Source organism: Mus pahari, chromosome 11 (genome assembly GCF_900095145.1).
Source record: "Mus pahari chromosome 11, PAHARI_EIJ_v1.1, whole genome shotgun sequence".
Lineage (NCBI taxonomy): Eukaryota > Metazoa > Chordata > Mammalia > Rodentia > Muridae > Mus > Mus pahari.
In genome coordinates, this window is record NC_034600.1 from 26293736 (window position 1) to 26315781 (window position 22046).

At 45.1% G+C, this 22046-nt stretch overlaps 1 protein-coding gene across 6 annotated transcripts in view; it reads right to left on the minus strand.

Moving 5' to 3' along the window:
* Positions 1–22046, minus strand: part of Pde8b (phosphodiesterase 8B) — a 232254-nt gene that overhangs the window by 188007 nt on the left and 22201 nt on the right. For 3 of the 6 annotated variants that reach the window (XM_021208708.2, XM_021208706.2, XM_021208702.2), the window contains exon 1: positions 9236–9827. The exons of 2 other annotated variants lie outside the window; for them this stretch is intronic. In XM_021208708.2, the coding sequence (XP_021064367.1) occupies positions 9236–9574 (339 nt within the window). In that variant the 5' untranslated portion in view covers positions 9575–9827. Of the gene's footprint in view, positions 1–9235; positions 9828–22046 lie in introns of those variants that run through there. One more of the 6 variants, XM_021208703.2, reaches the window with a different exon arrangement.

Consider the following 22046-nt stretch of genomic DNA (forward strand, 5'->3'; position numbering starts at 1 on the left):
GAGAGGTGCCTTTTATAGAAATCTGATTGCTTTTCAGGATGCCAAGTTCTCACTTTGATGCACAGATGTGCTGGCCTTTGGAGTCATCTTATTCCCTGCATGAAAAATGTGGAGAAACAGGAGGAAGCATACTGTGGCATTCCTTCTGGACGCCCTTCAGGAGGTAAGACTAAACATACCAACAGCTCAGCCAGAGATATGTAGGCTTGTGGTTAGATATAACAGATCTCAAAGTTTTGAGGTCTCAGTAGGTCAGACCACTTTAGAGAAAGTCACTGGGTATTGGAAAACTTACCCTGGGTTCCATGTGGCTCTGAGCCACCATCCTAGGGACAGAAAGACTTCTGCGAAGCCAGTGGGTGAGGGAGCCTGGAATTGGCATTGCAGACCCCACTATATAGATTTGGAAGGAGAGAGCAGGAACTTTCAAGGAAACAGGTCCACCTAAGTGTTCTCTCCCTACCACATGTTCTACAGCAGACGGGGAGTGTGTGTGTGTGTGTGTGTGTGTGTGTGTCCCCAAATGTGCTCATGGGACCTTGGTTCCATCTTTATTTACCACCCATCTTCTGAGTATCACAATCCGCTGGTTGTATTAAAATATTTCTAATTTTAACTGAGGCTCAGCTCAAAATGCAATTAGTGCCTTTAGCTTTCCTCCAACCACGCAGTACCTTAGGCCAGACCGCCTCTCATGTGACCCGAAGGCCGCTGGGCCCAGGCTTACCGGGCACTGGCTTGTATAACTCTGCTTCTCTTCTCTGCCAGGCATGGGAGCACAGGCCTGGAATCCCAGCACTATGGAAAGGCTGAGGCAGGAAGATTAGGAACCTGGGGCCAGCTTGCACAGCATAGTAAGATCCAATTCAGCCTTGGCTTCTTCCAAAACAATGTGTCAAAAAAATACATAAATAAACCAGCTTTTACATTCATTTGGCATCGTTCTAGGTTGAAGCTCTCTCAGCAGGAGCCTTGAAATAGACCAAGACTGTCCCATCTGAACTCAGTTCCTAAGCGCCATGTTTGTGTGAAAAGAATAAAAAATAAATACTGAGTTACTATATGCTACTCGTGTAGTAGGTTGCTTTTAAGTCTCTTAGTGCCTTCCTGTGACTTCTTCCAGAATCCAGGGTCTTCTCTCAACTCTGTGACTCACAGAGGCAACTGTACCCAGTTGTTTTTCTCTTCCTGTCTAAAAAAAAAAAAACAGGTTTTGAACCTACCGTATACCATCTTCCCAGGGGTCGCATCCGGCATCCCAGATCACCTACGGAACAGCACCACCGACAAGGCTTTGAGTTACAGACTACATCAGAGAATCCCATGACTGAACCATCTCAGGATGACACTGTGATACTGTCCCCACCCCAGCATCGTTTAAACCTGGAAGGATCCTTTCATGTCTTCCCCTTTGGAACATCCATTGGAGCAGACCAAATCAGCTAGTAGTAGTGGTTTCAAGTTCCTGCATAGTCCAACTCCATACATTCAGATAGTCTATACTAGCCAAGCCAATCTACTAGAAAGTGTGGTTTTTACGTTCCAAGGGAAAACATTGTTTTTATGAACTAACCAGTACCCCCTGAGCTCGTGTCTCTAGCTGCATATGTAGCAGAAGATGGCCTAATGGGCCATCACTGTTAAGAGAGGCCCCTTGGTCTTGCAAACTTTATATGACCCAGCACAAGGGAAGGCCNGGGCCAAGTAGTGGGATTAGGTGGATGGGAGCAGGGGTGGGGGGAGGTATAGGGAACTTTCGGGATAGCATTTGAAATGTAAATAAAGAAAATAATAATAATAATAATAATAATAATAATAATAAATAAAAAGGAAAACATTGTTTTAAAAATACCTACATAACCCAAACTTCATTTTAGCTATCAAGATGATAATGATGGCAACCACAAGAATATGGGTACTGAATCAGGGTAGAACACATCACGGTGATCAATGAACACCTTTTTGTATGGAGCCAAGTGAGTTCTGTACGTATATCCATCCTCCACTAACCTATAACGGCACTTGGGGCCAAGCAGTTAGAAAGGGTGACTCTAGATGTGCACGAAGAAAAACTCCACTCTAGAGGCCCCTTGCTTCCCTTCCCACCTTTGAGGGTCCCCCTTCTCTGCCACAGATAATTGTGTGCAGCATCAACCACCATGGACCCCTCCAAAGGTCCCATGTCACACCCCTAGGGGTGCACTGCGAAGCAGTAAAAACATCAGTGCTTTGGAAGCTCGGGGTTGGATTCCATCTTCCCTTCCAAGTCCAGGTCTTACCCTGAGCAGTTTGTTCCACTTCTTACAACTTCATTTTCCATATTTTTTAAAGATTTTTTTTTTTATTTTATGTGTATGATGTTTTGCCTGCCTACTTACATAGCACTGGAGTCACTGGTGCCGTCGGAAGCCAGAAGGCACTGTGACACATGAGTGCTGGGAACCAGACCTGGGTCCCCTGCAAGAAGAGAAGGCACTGTGACACATGAGTGCTGGGAACCAGACCTGGGTCCCCTGCAAGAGCAGTTCGAGTCCTCGGCCACTAGACCATCTCCCTGGGGCCCATTTTCCTCATTTTTGAGAATGAAAATAAGAATCTAGTTCTGAGTCAATTAAGGGGAAACGGTATAGACAGGCGAATCAGAGTAGAGCAGGGCCTTAACTGCCATTGTCTTCATACCCACCTCATTTACCTTGTAAACATTTACAATACTGCCTTGGAAACAAGATACGACACAAAACGGCATTTCTTTCATTGATGGATTAGCTGAGAATAAAACCATTCCCTGATTTTTTGACACAGCTCATGCTTGTTTCTTTAAGCATACCATAAGCCGACTAACAGCACTCCATGGAAGGAGCTAGTCCACAGCCAGAGCTAGACCACAGAGGGAGCTAGACCACGGCAGGAGCTAGACCACGGTGGGATCTAGTCCATGGGAGGAGCTAGCCCACGTGAGGAGCTAGTTCCATGGAGGGAGCTAGTCCGTGGAGGGAGCTAGACCACAGCGGGAGCTAGTCCATGGAGGGAGCTAGTCCACAGTGGGAGCTAGTCCACGGAGGGATTTAGACCACGGAGGGAGCTAGATCACTGTGTTCTACGATTGTTCCTAAGGAAGCAGGAAAGAGGAGATGGATGGAAACCAGGGAAGTCAGAAAATCCTGTCAACGCCGATGGAAGGAGCGGAAACGGGAAAACGTTCATCATCAATGCTCTAGTAAAGCACACAGCACGTTGTTAAGCTGCCGTATTGCCTGTTAGACTTGACACCCGCCAAGGTTTCCACTGTGAAAGCAACCTCCCCCTCCCCAATCTAAAACAAACTCCAGAAGGCTGGGGGGGAGGGGTAGGCTTCACGGTAGAGCACTTGATCAGGATGTGAGAGGCCTTGGGCTCCATCTCCAGTCCCACAAAATAAATAATTAAATAATAAAGACTCCAGCGCATATCTTAGTTTAAATCATGGTCTAAATGTGCACATTCTTTACTGAAAATACCAGCTTATAAACACCTATTTAAAAAAAAATCAAAATTTTCTCAGTTTCGGAACTGAGGGAAAAACTCTACAGAGCATAGGAAAATAAAAACTGGGGTGAGGAGATGGGGTGGGTAAAGTGGCCAGGCCGGGTTCTCTGCCCACACCAAACCCTGGGAGAGGGTAGCAATGGCGGGCAGAGACACCAGAGTCCGCAGAGACATGAAGGGTGAAACTGAAGGCGACGGTGGGTATGTAGCACTCAGAGGTCCCAGTCAGGGCCACCGGACAGATCTTAGTACAAGTCATTAAGCAGGAAATATAAGCAAGGAGTCTGGCACACATAAAAACCACTTCTCTTCGAGACACGGTTCTGCACTGTCTGCCTCCCTTTGAGTTTCTGTCTGAAGCTCAGAAGAGCAACTGGTCCCACCTTTCGGTGCCTTTGGGATATGTGCAGGATCTGCTTGTCCAGTCCTACTCTCTACCCTGCCCTGTACCTGGACTGTCCAACCAACATACTCCTGTTCTCTCTGGAACACAGGCCTGCTTCGTGAAAGAGCTACAGCCAAGAGATAGATCCCTGCAAGGGAAGTCAATTCTATGAAGCCATTCGCCCACTTGTCTCTGTCTCCTCTCTCTCTGCCTCTCTCTCTCTCTCTCTCTCTCTCTCTCTCTCTCTCTCTCTCTCTCTCCATCCAAGGCTGCCAGTCCATCGCCAGTTGCATCTCTCATATCCCTCCTTGAGGCCACAGCTTCTGGGGGCTTCCCTATCCTATACTTGTTCCTGAGGTTTCTATAACCATCACTCTATGATCCTTCTACAGTGATCATTGTTTTCTCTTGTTCTAGTTTGAGGGTCTTGCGGCCTCATTTGTTGACTCTATTTCCTCCTACCAACACCTTAGAAGCAGCTCCTTGGTAAAAATTAGTATCTTATGTGTGCTCTGCTTGCTGCCCAAGCAATGTTGAAACAGGGAGCAAGGAAGCTATGGCTGGCTTGTCTTAACTTACCTCATCCAAGTGCAGTGCTTGCTTACAGCCTCTGATTGGCTGCAGCAATTCCTGTGGCCATGAGTTCTTCACACCCAGTTAAGATCTCCACAAAAGCAGAAAATAAATACTTGTATTCCCCAATCTGTCACCTCTGTGAAGGCCCTGAATATCTAGATTGTATTTACCCATCGAACCCAAAGTTCCCACCTGTCCCTCCCCTGATGGTTTTCCAACTTTGAGACTCTATAGTCTCTCCTTACCATTTGGATTCCTGGCCCATTACCAACCTGTCCTCACTTCTGTGTCCTGTCTCATTAGAGCTCCAGTAGGTAGTCACCACGGGGAGATGTCAGTAGAATCCATCTCACCTCTAAGTGCATACCATCCCTTTCTGATTCGAAGTGCTGCTGTTGTTTTGTTTTGCTTTTCTTTTGTTTTTTGTTTTGTTTTTGAGACATGTTTTTTTTTTTTTTTCTGTGTAGCTATAACTATCCTGGAACTCACTCTGTAGACCAGGCTGGCCTTGAACTCAGAGAACCCCCTGCCTCTGCCTTCCAAGTGCTGGGATTAAAGGTGTGCACCACCACTGCATAGCTCTGATTTTAAGTCTTATTTGAAAGTTTAAAAAGAAGGCGCCCTTAAAAACTAATATAAGTACAGTACAAATCAAGGGAAAAAATTAAATAGGATCCCTTGGGCTGCTTCACATACAAGACACTGTACGTTCAGTTCTCAGTACTGGAGAAAAAGAAGAAAGCAAACACTAGCTCTAATTTGTGTGTTCAGAGGGGGGAAGAGTTAGATAAAAATTACACAGTGACTGAAAGTAAACCCGGGTCCAACTAATACCAGTTATAGCACTCGCCAGAGCTTAGTAAACTCGATGCTTCATTTTGAAATAAGAGAATAATGAAGGTAATAGCAAGGACTGCAAGAATGAGGATCAGACCATGTAGCTGTTCTGCCCGACACTCAACCCGAGTCCAGCAGGCCCTGGTCCTCCATGGCAGAGGCAGCCGAGGGTACTATGATGGGAAGACCAACCGTCAAGGTCCATGCAAGCCCAAGATGATCCCGTGGGGAACAGAACCTCAAGAAACCTGAGTGGGCTGCATGCTCCGGCTCTCTTCCCACTTACACTTTGAAGACAACTGTGAGGGTTCCAACTTTGACACCAGAAAATGAAGAGAGCTGTGTCCACAGCCATAGGACAGTACAATCTGCTTCAGGTGGCCGCACATAAGTTATCTGGGCCACGGGACAACTTCACTCATTTAAAGCATGGGCTCTCCAAGTGTGGCCCCCCCAGATCGTCAACAAGACATCTCCTAAAAGCTCACTAAAACTGCAAGTTCCCAGGTTCCTCTCAAGTCCTATGAAGTCAGACACGCGAGGGGTGGGGCCCAGACCCACTGTATGCTTTAACAAGCTGGCCAGGTGATTCTTGTTCGAGAGTCAAGACTTAGAAAAACAAGAACGCCTACAAAAAGTAGTTCTAATCCTTCTCCTCCCCCCCCCAATAAAACTCATTATTTACTGTGTGATCACATAAATATTTCTCTTCCTTTTATGTACAGTCAACTAGCATTATCCTCAATGGCTCTAGAACGGCATGGAACAATGCTATGGAAGTCATCAACTACTGGTTTAAGCCCCTTTGGAAGAGATCTACCCTGCTGTGTAGGTTTGACTCACTAAACATTACGGATCTCTCTCAAATCCCCAGGAGAGGGTCTACAGGAGAGGTTGACATAAATATCAGCGGAAGGACTATGTGAGCATGGTGAAGTAGGTAGACAAGGAGAGGTATTGGCCCTCAGCACAGAATCATCTGGCTGGTCACCATTGGATGACACCACCTGCATCCACAATCAGCTCACCTATGCCAACCGAGGATGGACAAAGTCGAGTGTACCATCAATAAAGACTACTAGGACTGGCTCTTAGTCCTGGATGCTCCAAGCAGCAACAGCAGGTACCGGAAAAGATTGGTATGAATTCCTAGTTCCTGCCCAAGGGAAGTTCAGTTGCCTCCTCTGAGGACTTCTGAACAAGAATTACAGAACTGCCATACATCAGGAGTGAGCGTCCTGTAGGAGTCTCCCGTTAGAGTACTATTTTAGAAAGGCAAGCAAGAGAGAGATGAATTGCTAGGAAGTTGCATTTTTACAGCAACTGGGAGACAAACTCCTTACCAGAAATGGAAACTCATGTGATATCATTACACTGCATATGAATTATTAATGTTTATAATCTTTTTTTGCCAATTAGGTATTCAAGAAGGTTCCTGTTGACATCATGTTTGACATCATAATGCTTCATCATTCTAAAAGCTTAATGAAATAAATTATTGCTAGAAAAAGAGAGAGAGATCAAACACACTTTTTTTTTTTCTTTGCACTCAGGGGAATACCAGAAGCCAACCGGATAATGAAGATATTGTTTATCATTGATGTACAAAAAGGAATGAAAAATAAACATTGAAAACCCCAGTGCTGTAAATGGGACCAAATGGCCAAGACTTTCTTTTCCTACTCAAGCACTCAGAAAGAGAAGAGGAACTGCACAGCTGACAACTATCAGGCACTCAGGGAAAAAGAATTCTCATTCTAAAAAGCAAAAGGAAATTTCGTTTTACACAATCATCACATCCATGTAAGGGAACAGAACATGTGAACTTTACAATTGAAACCAACCATAGAAAATTGAGTGGGAAGGTAATGGGATACAATTAAGTATTTGGGGGGTAATTGTGTGATAATACATTCTATAGTGTTTATATAAATATACCTGATCTAATTTCAGTGTATAATCTCTAAGGTTTATGTCATGCATATTCATGTGGAATCACTGAAATATCACTCTCCCTTCCAACATTCCTAGTAATGACTTGGAATAAATTAAGCTCTTATTTGGAAATCTTGTTGATAAAGTGATTAAATTCTTCCCCAGGTCAAGCCTTTTTAACACTTAAGCCAAGTAGCATGAGATTTGTTCAAGTTTATAGTAACTGCTAATAACTGGGACCCATTTTCTCCACCAGTTTTTTACTCCATTTGGTTTCTAAGTAGCCTCTCGAGGAAGGCATTAAGACTAAGAAAACTAGTCTCATTCATTATTTTTTTCGTTCACTAAACAAACACCCAGTAGCTGGGGTTGCCAATTATTAAAAAAATGAGTTCCTTGCTCCTTGAAAGGAAAAAATACATAAGTTTCTCTCTAGCAACCGAAATGAAATACCGCAGAGCTCATGAGCAGCCACTATTCTTGACTATGCTTCAGGCTTTCAAATCCCCTTTCAAAACCCCACGTTAAAAATGTTGCTAAATATAGCCTTCTTAGCACCTTGAAATTTCTTCTAATGGTAACTTTATGTTGCTGCTGGCAGGAGACCCAGAAAGCAGCAAACAAAGCAAATTTTGTGCCCACCACATGCCTCTGTAACAAATATTTAATTGAATCCAGGTCTCTACTCTTCAGATACACTGTTAATATTCAAAAGTAAGAAAATAAACTTATTCCTGATACATAGTAGGTATGTATTAAATAGTATTTTTATGTTAATGGTGATCACAATTATTACTAGAAAAACATCACAGCCACTAGTAAACACTGCTTAAGTTGTATGTAGCAAAATGAGATTCCATTTTACAAAAATGAAGTTCATGGAAAGGCAGCGGCCCACTATCCCTCCTGTTCCTCCAGTGTGGCTGCACTTCGTTCAGGGAAGACCCAGAGCTTCCTCACACTGGGCCAACTGTTGAATGTATTTTTACTGCTAGACATATAATTGTGTCTTTGTCAAGGAATCATGGAATGGTCCCTGGTAATCTACTGACTACGTAAGAGCTGTGTGTATCTAACATTAAGAGTTTAAAGACGTATTTTTCCTCTGCACAGTGAGATGTGCTATTGCTCTTGGGTTTGCTATAAAGCAATTAATCTGACAGTGAAATCCTCCTGGATGTAATCGTACTTTGAAAACATATCGATAAGCAGTCTTGGAATAGATTTTCATTAAGAACTATTTAGAGACTGCCTTAACCATCCATTCCTCATCCTCACAATCCCACCCCCACCCCGGAAGACATGTATGCAGAAGTACTATCCTGAGGCAGCTACCCTGAACTGCTGGCGTTCCAAACTCTGGCTGGGTTCTCTCAATAATGTCCAGGATACAGTCATCCCAGAGAAACACTATAGTAACAACAGGTTCCACTTGGCTCTCCCCTAGTCCCTTTCTATAGCTCTTCAAATGTAAACAGCCTGGTTCATTCACAAATCCCTGCACTGGGCCACTGTGCAGAGAACTCCATCCAGCTTAGCTGACTTACTGGTAAAAATCTGAACCTGAGGCGCTGCTCTAGCATCCTAGTGCTGAGGCTGCACCACATACAGACCCAGCTCAGTGCTCAGATTTCATTCAGAGGAACTCGCATGCTCTTGGTGTTGCATACCCATCCCTCCAGCTGCATCCATTGGGCCACAGCTGCCCTCCCTCAACAAGAAACAGGCCGCTCCAACTGCTTTCCGCTGCGCTGCACTCTGCACCTGTCCCCACCCCAGGACCAGCTTGGGTTTGTTTCCCTGCACCCTCCAGGATCTTTTTCATCTCCAATTCCCTGGGCCCTCACCACCAGCAAAAAAACCGAAAAGTAAACTCCGCCTTAGCAACACCCTCCCCCCAATCGATCGCCCAACTCCCGCACGAGCCCCCCACCTAAGGCAGACTCGACGGATAACCCCCCAACAGTCAGCATTTACCTTGACGCTGGTGTAGCTAGTCTGGGTCTCGGCCTCGGCGCTGCTGCAGCAGTGGCGCCTCCGGCCCCGGCAGGTGGTCGTGGCGGGGCCCGAGGACCCCGTGCTGCTGCCGCTGCCCAGTTCAGCCCGGGATCTGCGAACTCGGACAGCGCCCGGGGGTCCCGCCGCGCGACTCGGGGGCATGGCGTCGGCGGCGTCGGTCTGCACGAAGAGGCCGTGCAGGGGCGCCGTGGGGCCCTGCGACACGCTGCTGGTCTGGCAGGGCGAGTTGGACTCATCCGAGTCCCGGCAGTATATCACACCGCTCTGCGAGACATGGATGCTGGGGGCGCAGCCCATCCCTCAGCCGGGCTCCCCCGCGCGCGCCCGCCCGCGCCCCCGGGCCACCCGGACTCGGTGCTCCCACGGCCACCTGCAGTGAGGGGGCGGGCGTGGTGACGGTGGTGCCCAGACTGCGCGCCCCCCAGTCTGGGTGGCCACCGCTCTGTCGGGCTCGCCTCCGTGCCCCCTGGCGAGCGTCCGGGGGCAGCGCGCGTCACCCCAACTTTCCCTCCCGGGCCATCTTCCTCCCGGAGCGGCAGAGCGCGCACACACGGCCCGCGCGCCCCAGCGGCCGCCACCCTCCCCGCCGCAGCGCCCCAAACGCGCGCCCCGCGCCTCCGCCCTCTGCTCCGCCCGCGCCTCGGCCCGCGCCGCCCAGATCCCCACACTCCGGCCAGGGCGCCCGCCCGCCGGTCCGTTCAGTCTTCCCACTTTCAGTCCTTGCACGTCCCCTCCCAGTCTCGGTCCTCCTCGGGGTCCCCAAGGGCCACCCCACTGCACTCTTCTCCCGGCCGCGCAGTGCCTGGCAGCGCGCCTTGGTGCCCTTCTGTTCTTGGCTGCCCAGAGGCCTTGTCCCTTGGGGAGTTCCTTGTCCACAGGGCCCCCTAGTGCTCTGGCCCCTCTCCCTCTAGTCTGTACTAGCCTTGCTCCAGGCCAAGAATAGCTGGGTAGACCTTGGGGTAAGTCTTTTCTCAAAAACGTGTTTTTCAACACATCCCTGAGTTGTCCCCAGAATGCCCTATCCAAACAGCAGGAAGCACATAGCTCAGGCCCACCAAGCCCATTGACTTGGTTGTCAACACACTTGAGGAGTTAAGAGACCCAATTCTTGCATAGCTCACCAGCACCCACCTTCCCCCACATACTAATTCTAGAATTCAGCTGGGTGGTGACCCAACCTTTGGAAAAAACCCATTCCCTGTCTGCAAATCCTTCAGAAGTGCATGCCAAAAGATGGGCCATCCCACGGGGGATGCAGTCCTTATTTCCGTGGAAGATCCAAGCTGTCTGCGTGTGGTTTTCCGTTCACTTGTCTGCTGCAGTCATTTGGTTTGTTGGTTTGCTTTGGTTTTTTTTTTTTTTTTTTTTTTTTTTTTTTCTCCCCCCAAGTCTTGAGTTCATCTCTGGTGTCACTAACCCAGCCTCCCACTTTTCTTCTTCCTCCTGGGAACCTCCCTCAGCCCCCTCAGTGAGGGTCACACTGCTAGAGAAGCAATTCTGCTGTGTGACATAAGGTGGAAATCCATGTCCCAGGTCCCCAGGCACCACTTGCCTACTTAAGGTCTCCTTCAGTAACTTCTGCCACAACCACAGAGGCCCAAGGGAGACGGGTGAGATGGTCTGAATAAGGGCTTCACTTAGAGTTCTACAAGGACAAATTTCAACGCAAAATACAAAGTATCCAGTTCAAAACTACGTCATTAGTCTCCTCCTCTCCCCACCCCTCCCCCACCCCCTTGTCAGAGGAAGATGTCTGATGACGTCTTCTGACTGCCAAGTGGAAACATGAGAGACATCTCTCCACTTCTGACATTCACTCTGGGGATGGTAGTTTTACATCTATAGTTCTAAAAATTGGGAAGCTGAGGCCGGTCTGTACTTCATGAGTTCTAGGCCAGCTGGGCCTACAGGGTGAGATTCTGATCTCTGAATTCCAAGTTCAGATAAAGAGAAGGAAACAGAGTGGAGATTATTCTACTTTAGTTTGATCCCCGGTTAGCTGTACCTTTCTTCTTCACTTTAATGACACAAAAAGAGTTCATCTTCAGTTAATCTTCAGTAATTACTGCCACACCCGCAGTGGCCCAAGGGAGAAAGTGAGATAGATGGTGATTGGGTGTCCATACCAACTGTATCAGTGATCTTGGATGAGGCAGACCTCTTTAGCTAAGGCACTCCCTGACTTACAGAAGGGCGTGCCCAGCAGTGGAGGCGTAACTCAGAGCCCTTCTTCCTTCACATGGTTGCTTCCCCTTGCATGTTGGTTGAGCCTCATACAGTTAAGAATGCCACGGTTACCCAGGAACGATCATTTACTTAAACCTATGTCTGATGGCTACTCTCTGCCTTCCTTCCAGTGAACCACTAAGGGATAAACTATGTCAGAGCTAAATGACAAGAAAGCCCCCCCCACACACACACCAAATCTCCATCTCAATGCCAGGTGCAAATTTAATCATTCACAACGTAGTTCCTACACACCCATCTCAGGCATCATCTGTCAGGAAACTGAGCGTCACAAAATTCTCATGCCACAGCCATGTTCAGGGTATCCTCAAGGACTTACTCAATGGAGCCCCTCATGGAAGAAAAAAGCCCCGGTGCTGCTTCAGAAGGGTAGACTATGATAAAAACACACATTATACTCTCTCTTCTGGTGGGGAGATTAGGAGATGAATCATGCTGCAGACATCCAGAAACAAATTTAGGTTGAACTTATACATTTTTAAAAATGAGTAAGCCCCGGAGGGGGATGACCTCAATGTCGCTAGTGAGTAGGACCAGACAGAGTTAGCAGGTTAATTGAACATTTCATGTTGGTTGAATGTGACTTCTCCATGGGATAGGAGACAGAGGGGAAATTAATTTAGATATCCATTTTTATAATCCATTTTCAAAGCAGCCACAACTTCCACCTCCATGTCTGGCTAGGTAAAAGAAAAGAAAATATCTGCCCCTATAATCTCCAAGTGTTCTCAGTGGGCGCGTGTGACTTGCCCCCATGACAAGGACGTATCAGAGCTAATCACTGAAACTTACAGGAGTGTAGAAATGGAGAAGAAATGGGAGTCTGAGATCATCTCCCCGGCTAAGTTCTGAGCCCTCAGTGTTGGCCCCAGGAAGAGATCTCTGAACTGACCCCCTTGCAAGGACACCAGTGCCAACCAGGGTGACAGCAGTCTCCTCACACACAGACACTGCAGCGCTCCTTTAGGCCCACATTGTAAAAGAAGGTCAGGAAACCCAACATTAGGAAAAGAAATTAATTAAAGTGAGGAAATTTTAGCAACAATGTCCAAGAAGCAAATGGAAAAAAAAGCTAACTGAATTTAAAAAAAAAAAAAATACTTAAAAAGAAACAAAAAAAACTTATCTAATGTCCAAGGTCAGCAGAGTGGCTTCTATGTTTTATAATGATATTAAGTAAGCACTTACTGCAAAATTATGAACCAGAGCACTGCAGGATCGTGAAGAATTAAGGTCCATTCCAATTCTAAAATGAGATGAATCTCCCAGAATTCCTCTCAAGGTAGCAGAAAATGTGATTAACACATTTTGAATCCTTTTTAACCACAAAGGTTAAAACAACCAAAGCCACCTAATTGATCTTTAGATAACCAAACACTTAATCAACTGATCAACCTTACAGAACTTCTGGGTTCAAACAGTGTTCCTCCAGGGGGTCAGATGGCACCATTTACTAGGCAACTGGAGAATGTTCACTGAACTCATTTGAAGGGATTATTCTGAAACCTGACTCTGTAACCTTGGGGAAGTCATTTCACTTCTGGGCTTCGATTTCTTGCATAATCTCTGGCCTCTCCCAATCACAGACATTTGGGATGCTAAGAAAACTTTCCTCCTTTTAAAAGATAATTTTTAATTTAAAATTGTGGACCTTGTTTTTTTAAGCTGAAAGAGCAGTACCAATCCCTGACGGCACATCAGAATCACTCAGAAGAATTTGTCAGAAATAATGGTAATTCCACATTGCAAGTATTCAGGGCTGATTCAGTACCTGCCATTTCTAAGAAAGTAAATCTAGTGTAACCTGCCCTCACCCATCTTCATGGGACCATACAAGCGAATTATATAGGGCTATGGAACCCATACCACGAAGCCACTCCCTACCACAACCTGTGCTCTCACCATCCTCCCTCTATCTGCTTTCAGTAAAGTTGGCTAAATAGAGGTGGCGAAGAAAGAGGCAAACTCAGGGCTCAAAGCTGGGGATCTCAGAGCTTACTGGAGCAGGATACCAGACCCTAGACCCAGTAAAGACATCAGGTGCTCACCAGCTGGGCCCCAACATGGCTGATGTAGATGGCTACAAAGATGTCCTTTGCCTCATGATAGTACCACCTCTGTAACCTGTAAGAGTGCCTACCCATCACATATCTGATGCCACAACATTAGGAATATCTCATACGAGTACAGAAAGAGCGTGAACAGCGCTATGTGGAAATAGCACTGCGGGGAGTTCACACCCACTCCTAGAAGGCCTTGCCTCGCCCTCACCGTCACTATGATAACCTAACCTTTCATCAGTTTGACAAAGTAACTGTCCAAAATAGTACCGTGCTACTATTGTCTGCTTCTACTCAACCTCTGAGCACAGCACCTTTGCCTATAATAAAGTCCCTCCCATTTCTTCATTTGTCTTTGCTTCCAATTCTTTCTTTGATGGAGACAAGGACCTAGGAGCACAGGGCAGAGGTCTCACCCTGGGCTCCCTTCCCTCCTAACACCACCACCCAGGCTTCCTGCTGTTCCCCAGAAGACATAACATTGTAGCATTGATCAGGAGCTGGCCCCTCTGCCAGTCAGGCTCCCACCTCCACAACTGCATGGCTAACTTCCTCCCTTCCTTAAGTCTCTTTTGCAATGTCCCCTACTCCACGTTTCCATCCGAAACTCCTATTTAAAACTTTATTTAGCCTTCATTCGTTTGTCTGTGCCCCTCCTGAATCCCCTTGGCCAGCAATTTTTATAGTTTCATAGCATATGCCACCTTCCATTTTACTAGATAATTAGCTCACCTGTAATATTTACTGTCTATCTTCTCTCACTAGGATCTAGGTTCTCCATAGGCAGGATTTTTCTAATTTGTTATTTATTTTTTGATCTCATAACTTTGTTGTACCAGTGCCTAACAGATAACCAGCGATGTACTTGAGATGGTTAGAATATGCTTGGCCCAGGGGGTGGTGGCATTATTTGAAGATGTGGCCTGGTTGGAGGAAGTGTGTCACTGTGGGGGTGGGCTTTGAAACTCCACCCAGATGAAGATGTAGAACTCTCAGCTTCTGTACCATGCCTGCCTGGACACTGCCACGCTCCCGCCTTGATAATGGACTGAACCTCTGAACCTGTAAGCCAGCCCCAATTAAATGTTGTCCTTGTAAGAGTTGCCTTGGTCATGGTACCTGTTCACAGCTGTAAAACCCTAACTAAGACAGTACTCAAATATTTGTTGAATAAAAGAATGAATTGTTTTCTTTGCCTTCTCATCTCTGAACTGTCACAACTCAAAATTAAAGGAGCAATTGTTTTAAGTAGGAAATTTCATGTTCTGTGATTTTAGTTTTTAAAGTCAATGAATGTGTTCAACTTGAAAATCTTTCTTTTAGAAATAAAATCATCTGTATAGTTTGTTATGTCAGTGCTAGTTATGGTAATGAAGTGTGAAAAAAAATCCATACATCAAACACTTAAGGAGCAGCCCAGCGAACTCTTTAAATGAAACTTAGATTAGAAAGCAATATAATATACACATATCAATTACAAATATGGAAAACTATATGTAATTATTGAGGTTCATAAGTGAATGTCAAATATGATCTAAAACTTGAGCTAAGGCAGTCTAAATGAATTAGTGTAATGGTACCTAATTGTTTTCTTTTTTAAAAAAAAATGGCAAGTTATCGTTTATAGGCTTTCTAGGCTTTCATTGGTAAATTTTTCCATTGAATCAGCAGAGAGATGGTAAAAGAAGAACCCAAAGAATCTGAACAGAGATGAAAAAAGTAATGGATACATAATTACAGGGGAAACACAGAACCAGGCCCACAAAAAATACTCAAGAGTGTGAGAGACAAAGACATAAGCAGACATTTTTAGGGTGGAATATTCCTGGCTAGTGCATTTATAGATGCAGCTTTTCCAAGAGAAAAAAAAATAACTTGTATTTTTAATTATGCTTGCATCACTTTTTTTTTTTTTTTTTTTTTTTGGCCAGAGACCAAATGAAATTAAGGAAAGGATTGGGCCCTTAGGACAGCTCTTTCTTGCCAATTGTAGAAAATGAAAACAAAGACAATGAGGGAGGAAAGTCAGTGAACATCATCTCTGACTTCCTTAGGTCAACATTGCCAAACTTGCGGGGCAGTGAGTACCAGACCCTCATCCACATTGTATAGCAGTGACCTGTCCTTCTCATGAACAATAAACACCACAAGGAAAGGTTGGACCAGCTCCCAGCTCCCAGGAAGAATTCTATAATCCCTGTGTTCTTTGTCCCCAGGTCCTCTTGGCCCAAGCAATTGGGCTATGAAGGATAGAACATTCATTTTCAAGTGTCTTGTCATGTACATTTCACCAGAATGTCCAAGACATTAAAGGATCTTCAAATGAAACTCAGGAAGAGCCCACTCCACAAGGGAGCATCCGCAGTAGTCAGGGAGTTGGGGTCTTCAAGAAACAACACAGCATTATATATAAGGTACAAGGGCAGCAGAATGAGTGGCACTGGCATTCCTTTCTGGCGATTATGATAATTGGGAAAGGCTTGCAAGAGAACGAGGATTGCTAGCTAGACCCTGACGAGGGACTTACTAAGTTAGAGGAATCAGTATGAGCAAAGAGACAGAGGACACATCTAACCTTGATGGAACTAAAGTCCATGAACACACTGGGCAACCAGACAGTGACTCCTGAACCAGGACGATAAACACAAAGAGACAGAAAGTGCCCGGTGCTGAAATTGCCTTTCTGTGTAGAAGTTGCCTATATGTTCTGCTTCCTTTACAGAACTACCCTGTGTGACAATCTACCTTAACAAGACAAATCTATTTATTGTCTAGCTAAAGATGTTTGCCAAGTGATAAAGTCTTGGCTTCCATTAAATATGGTTCCTTTAATATTCATATATAGTACTTGAGATTTTAGACATTCTGAACCAAGGTGTATATTTTTGATTTACATAAAAAAGTTACTAGTGAGATCAATATATAAAGTAAGATGTAGTGTATTGTATATTTGTGAATGTGCAATGCATGTAAGTGTAAGATTTCCTAAATGCCTCATGAGTAAGGTTTGCAGTCCAGGTTTGTTTGGGTGTCCTAGTTTATTGTCTGTTGTCGTGTCAAACATCACGACAAAGGCAACTTAGAGAGGAAAGAGCTTATTGCATCCATTTCACCTCTGTCACTGTCAGTTATTAAGAGAAGTCAGGGCAGACTCTGGAGCTAAGAACTGAAGCAGAGACCATGAAGGAATACCACCTACTGGCCTACTCCACATAGCTTGCTCAGCCTGCTTTCTTAAACAATTCTTAAACCACTTACCAAGGATGGCATCACCCACAAATGAGTAGGCTGGACCTTTTAACATCAACCATTCATCAAGAAAACGTCCCACAGACTTGCCTACAGACTAGTCTGTGGGAGGCACTTTCTCAATGAGGTTCCTTCTCTCCAGATCACTTGGACATATGACAGGCTGACAGAAAACTAACCAGCAAATCAGATGTTGTTGCTTAATCCCAACACTAAGGCAGGAGAACTGGTTTAAATTGAAGGCCATCCAATGCTACATAATAAGTCCCAGGCCATCCTGGACTACAGTGTGAGACCCTGTTGGGAAACAAGCAAGCAGAAATCAGCAAGCAAACAAGTCTAGGGCTCTAAGCAGGCTCTCCCCTGCTGGGACGCACACGCCTTGCCAGGTACAGCATTTACTCCAAAGCACACCATAACCCACTCGTTCCGCAAATACGGAGGCCCTACTATGGCATCACATGCTAACCCTGCAGCAGAAAATAAGAAGGAAAAAATCTCAACTTCTGTGAATTTAGACCATTGGCGTGGAAGATTAGAAAGATAAACAATGAATTCTCTGGGAGTGGTGAGGCATTTAAGAGCGTTGAAGTATGACAAAGAAGCCTGGCATGCTGATATACGCGTAGAACCTCAGCTCTTAGGGAGCAGAGGCAAGACATTTGCTGCAAATACGAGGCTGGCTCGGTGTCTACAGTGAGGTCCACACCAGCTAGAGCTTCACAGTAAAACTTCGTCTATAAATGAGAGAGAGAGAGAGAGAGAGAGAGAGAGAGAGAGAGAGAGAGAGAGAGAGAGAAATTTGATGTGATAAATCCTGAAGTAGGGCTATAGATATTTTCTCAGAGAAGAGGACATTTAGGCTAAGAATATCAGAAAACATTATCAAATAGACTCTTCCTTCACTTCTTTTTCATCTGCATACCTAGGACACTAAGTCCTACCACTACCCAGGGCACCATGAGAGATATGAAGAAGGACATCTTACAGCCCAAGGCAGGAACACACATGTGTATATACAAGTGTGTTCATACTTACCATGAGATTAAAACCCTAACTCAAGAGAGAAAGATGAATTTGGATACAGAAAACTAGAATGTGTCACCAAGAAAAAAGATAGGGTGTGGTTCCTCAAAGCGGGGGTTGAATAACTAGGAAAAGGGGCATTATTGAAGACTTCCATGAAGACCTAGAGGTGGCAACACTTGCATTCTTGGAGAGCAATAAAAATGGGGGCTCAAATGCCTTGTGCTGAACTTGCTATGAACCTCGTAAGGAATGCACCTGTACATACAGTGGATGCTTCCCCCAAGTGTGCAAGGAATGCACCTGTACATACAGTGGATGCTTCCCCCAAGTGTGCATTTTGTGGGGTCCAGAAGTTTGAGTCTAGAGACTAGAAAGTGTCCACTTAATACCAATGCTGACGCTTGTCCCCAGAAGAGGACTAGAATATGAAGCAAGATATCAAGAAGGTCTTTTACGTCTACTGCTGGGCCTGAAGAACTTACCAACAAGGAAGAATAAACAGTACTATTTTAAAGACCAGAAGAGAACAGAGAGGCAGCCTCCAGGTACTCCTGGTCAACCATTGAGTATGTGGCTCACCCTTTCCTGGTGAGATGAAGAAAGTTATCTCTTTGCCAGGACCTCCTTCTGTGAACGTCCCTACAACCAGGCCCACCCAGGGATGTTAGTTTCTTGGGTCTTGTTTGGATTGCTAAAGTCAGCCTTTGAGACTACTGCTGCAAGAAAGGCTTTTAAGCCCTTGGAATTTCACTTCATTACCAGTTCCAGGTGCTGGGAGATGGCAGCTGAGCCTGGGAGCCCTGCATTAACACCTCCTGTGGATGTTGTATCTTAATCCTCTCGCTTTGGCTGCTAGGGAAGTTTTAGAAGCCTCCTAACAGGAAGCATCTAACTTCTTGGAATCTGACATTTGCTCTGCAGCATGGCACTTCCGGTGTTATATCATTAAGTGTCTCCAAGGCAACAGTAGCTGGGGCATGACCGATAACTTCTTCATACCTCATATCATAGACAGAAATAGATTAAGTCACATGGGAGGAAGCTTTCCGGGTTCTCCAAACCAGTGGCAACCAAACTTTAGCATATATCAGAGTGGGCGATCTGCTAGAATACAGATCACAAGACCAGAGAACGTGCGTTCCTAACTCCAACCTGAGTAACAAGACTGCCACTTATTTGAAATCGCACTTTAAAAATCACTTCTATATCCAAAGTAGGATATTACAAACAAAAGCAGTGGCTGGAGCAGAAGTCCTCACTTATAATAATTGATTTTTCTGGGACACAACTTGTGCTTGGAGCTGATGCTTCCAGCTTCCCTCCACAGAGAATTGCATTGAACACTACCATCCGATGAAGATGGTAGACTTGGGGTGGTCTCCAGTCACTCTTTCTGAGCTCTGGAAGTCTGAGGAGGACTGGTTTACTCACAGAAGTCATATGATTTTTTTTTTTATATATATACACAACAGCAATGCATTCCCAGCTGAGCATTTGATTTCGTTTTTTTTGTTGTTGTTTTGTTTTGTTTTGTTTTTGTTTTTGTTTTTGTTTTTTTCGAGACAGGGTTTCTCTGTATAGCCCTGGCTGTCCTGGAACTCATTTTGTAGACCAGACTGGCCTCGAACTCAGAAATCCGCCTGCCTCTGCCTCCCGAGTGCTGGGATTAAAGGTGTGCGACACCAGGCCCGGCTTTTTCTTACTATAAATGATCCAAATCCAGGAAGACAAGTCCATTGAGGTGTTTTAAGGGCAATAAAGTTTTGTTAAAAGAGGCCTGGGGTTGGGGCAGAGGAAGGGAGGAGATTGGGAGAAGAGATAATATAAATTTGGTTCAGTGCATAGACACAAAACAGACAAAAACTATTTCTATAATACTAGCCACCATGTGGGAACAGCTCAGTAGCAACAACTTTGAACTCCACATGCCTTATTTCTCTGGGTTGCTCTTGTGTTTGTGTCTTCAGATATGAAAATCTTCAACATCTCTTTTCTGTTTACCATTGACCTGAACTCCCACCTGGTGTAGCTAATTACTTGCTTTCTCTAAGCATTGTGTCACCCACTTGTAGAACTTATAAAAACCCAACATAAATCTTTGACAAAGAAATATGGCCAGTGCCGTGCACAGCGCAGTTCTCACTGAGATCTCAAAGCTTCCAGATCCATGAGTCTATTCCTGCTTAAATCACTAGCTGTTACAAATGTTCCTTCCCAGGGAGTCCTAAGCAATGCCTACCTTCTTCTGCAGGTCTCAATGACCAACCAGGCTACAACCCCACCAAGGCTTACTGTGCAGGAACCAGTGAGCCTATAGGGCTTACTTACAGACCATAAGTAAGGGGTTACTGGAATATGGGGGTGCTCCCCTGCAAAAGCTCACACTAGAAAGTCTTTACCTGGGGGGCCTGCATCCCCCCAGTCTTCTCCAGTCTCTATATTCCAGCCACTCCACAAGGCCAAGTGCAGTTAGGGCAGAGTTTGCATACAACAGGCGTTAGGAGTTCACAGGTGAAGGTCCTGTGACTTAGGAGGAGATGTAAACAGTCAGCAAGCCCAGTTGGAATGATCTTTTGTAAGCAGGCACAGCCAAGTGCCCCAAGATTCCAATTATTTGGCTAAGAGGATATTCCTATACAATACCAGCATAAACATTGCCTTGAACACACACACACACACACACACACACAACTTACACACACATATATACACACTCACACAACTCATACACACATACATATTCACACTCACACTCACATATACTCACATATACACACTCACACACTCACATACACAACTCACACATGCACACATGTACCCTCTAGGGATTCTTGAAACAAAAGTGACTTCATTGGGACATATGTGATAATGAGAGTCGTCTTTGGATGACTCCAAGGAAACAGCTCCTTTGGACGCAGCAGAAAAGTGACACATACGGACTCACAGCAGTTGTGACAGCATGCACAAGACCTATACAAGCACAAACCAGATGAAATGTCAGCACAGAGAGGGGAGCAAGGCATAAAATCCCACCCCCAGCCTTGGAACTATTAACAATTACTACTGCTGGGAGAAGATACTTGATTTTCTCTAGGTGTATAGTCCCTGGCAAGCCAACCGGGCTCCGATGATAGACCACTCTTCCATGAAGATGTGGACAGTAGAGACTGGCCTGGAGTGGGAAAGAGGGAAGGAACAAAGCTGGGTGGATAAAGGGCAGGTCCAGGAAGAGCTTAAGGAAGGAAGAATGAATATGATCAAAATACATAGTATGAAACTTAAAAAAAATCTAATCAAAAAAGAAATGTAAAAAATGCTAGGTTTGGGAGCTAAAACTACAAGACGCTTAAAAACTTGTAAACCCCACCCTTAGAGGTATGAGCTCAAGACTAGCTTGATAAGACTAATAAAACAATAATGTACTGAAGTGCAGATTCGAGTAGCAACACAAATTGGCCTTGTAGACATACTAAATTAAAGGAGTCAGATAAAAAAAAGGCCACAAAGGATGGTCCATTTGCGCCAAATATCCAGTCTACGCTGACAAATGCTGACGTATCAATCAGGTAGTTGACAAGCTTTGGAAATACAGAGCATGGGATTTCCTTTCAGAGTGGTATTTTAAAATTGCTGGAGCTGGGTGGGAGTTGTGGTTGCCCAGAGTTGTGAAGTCAGGCATATTTCATCAGACACTTTGAAATGGCGACTTTGACACTGTGCATGTTTTATTACAATAAAGCAATGTAATTCATCACTTCACTAGACTAAAAGAAAAACACCTATTGGCTTCTAATAAATGCAGGGGAAACAACTGACAGCTCCCTATATGTTTCCTAGATAAGAAATCTCGATAAACCTTTTATTAAAGGCCCTTTCTTCCATCCGCAGCATCAGAAAAGAAAGAGAAGGAGTGATCAGTATCACCCTTAGTGGAAAATTCCGCAGTGCCTCTCACATCAAAGCACCGGAGTGCATCACCTCACACCTATACTAGAGACCCTGACCACTGCACTAAAGCAAGAAAAGAAAGGTGACCCGGGCTAGACAAGGATTCTTCAGAAGCACATATGTATGCACAGAAACCCCTAAAGACTGCAGAACAGCCACCAGACCCAAAAAGGGACTTCAGCAAACCTCAGACCACAAGGCTAATAAACACAGGTCATCTGTTTTCTATATGCTAG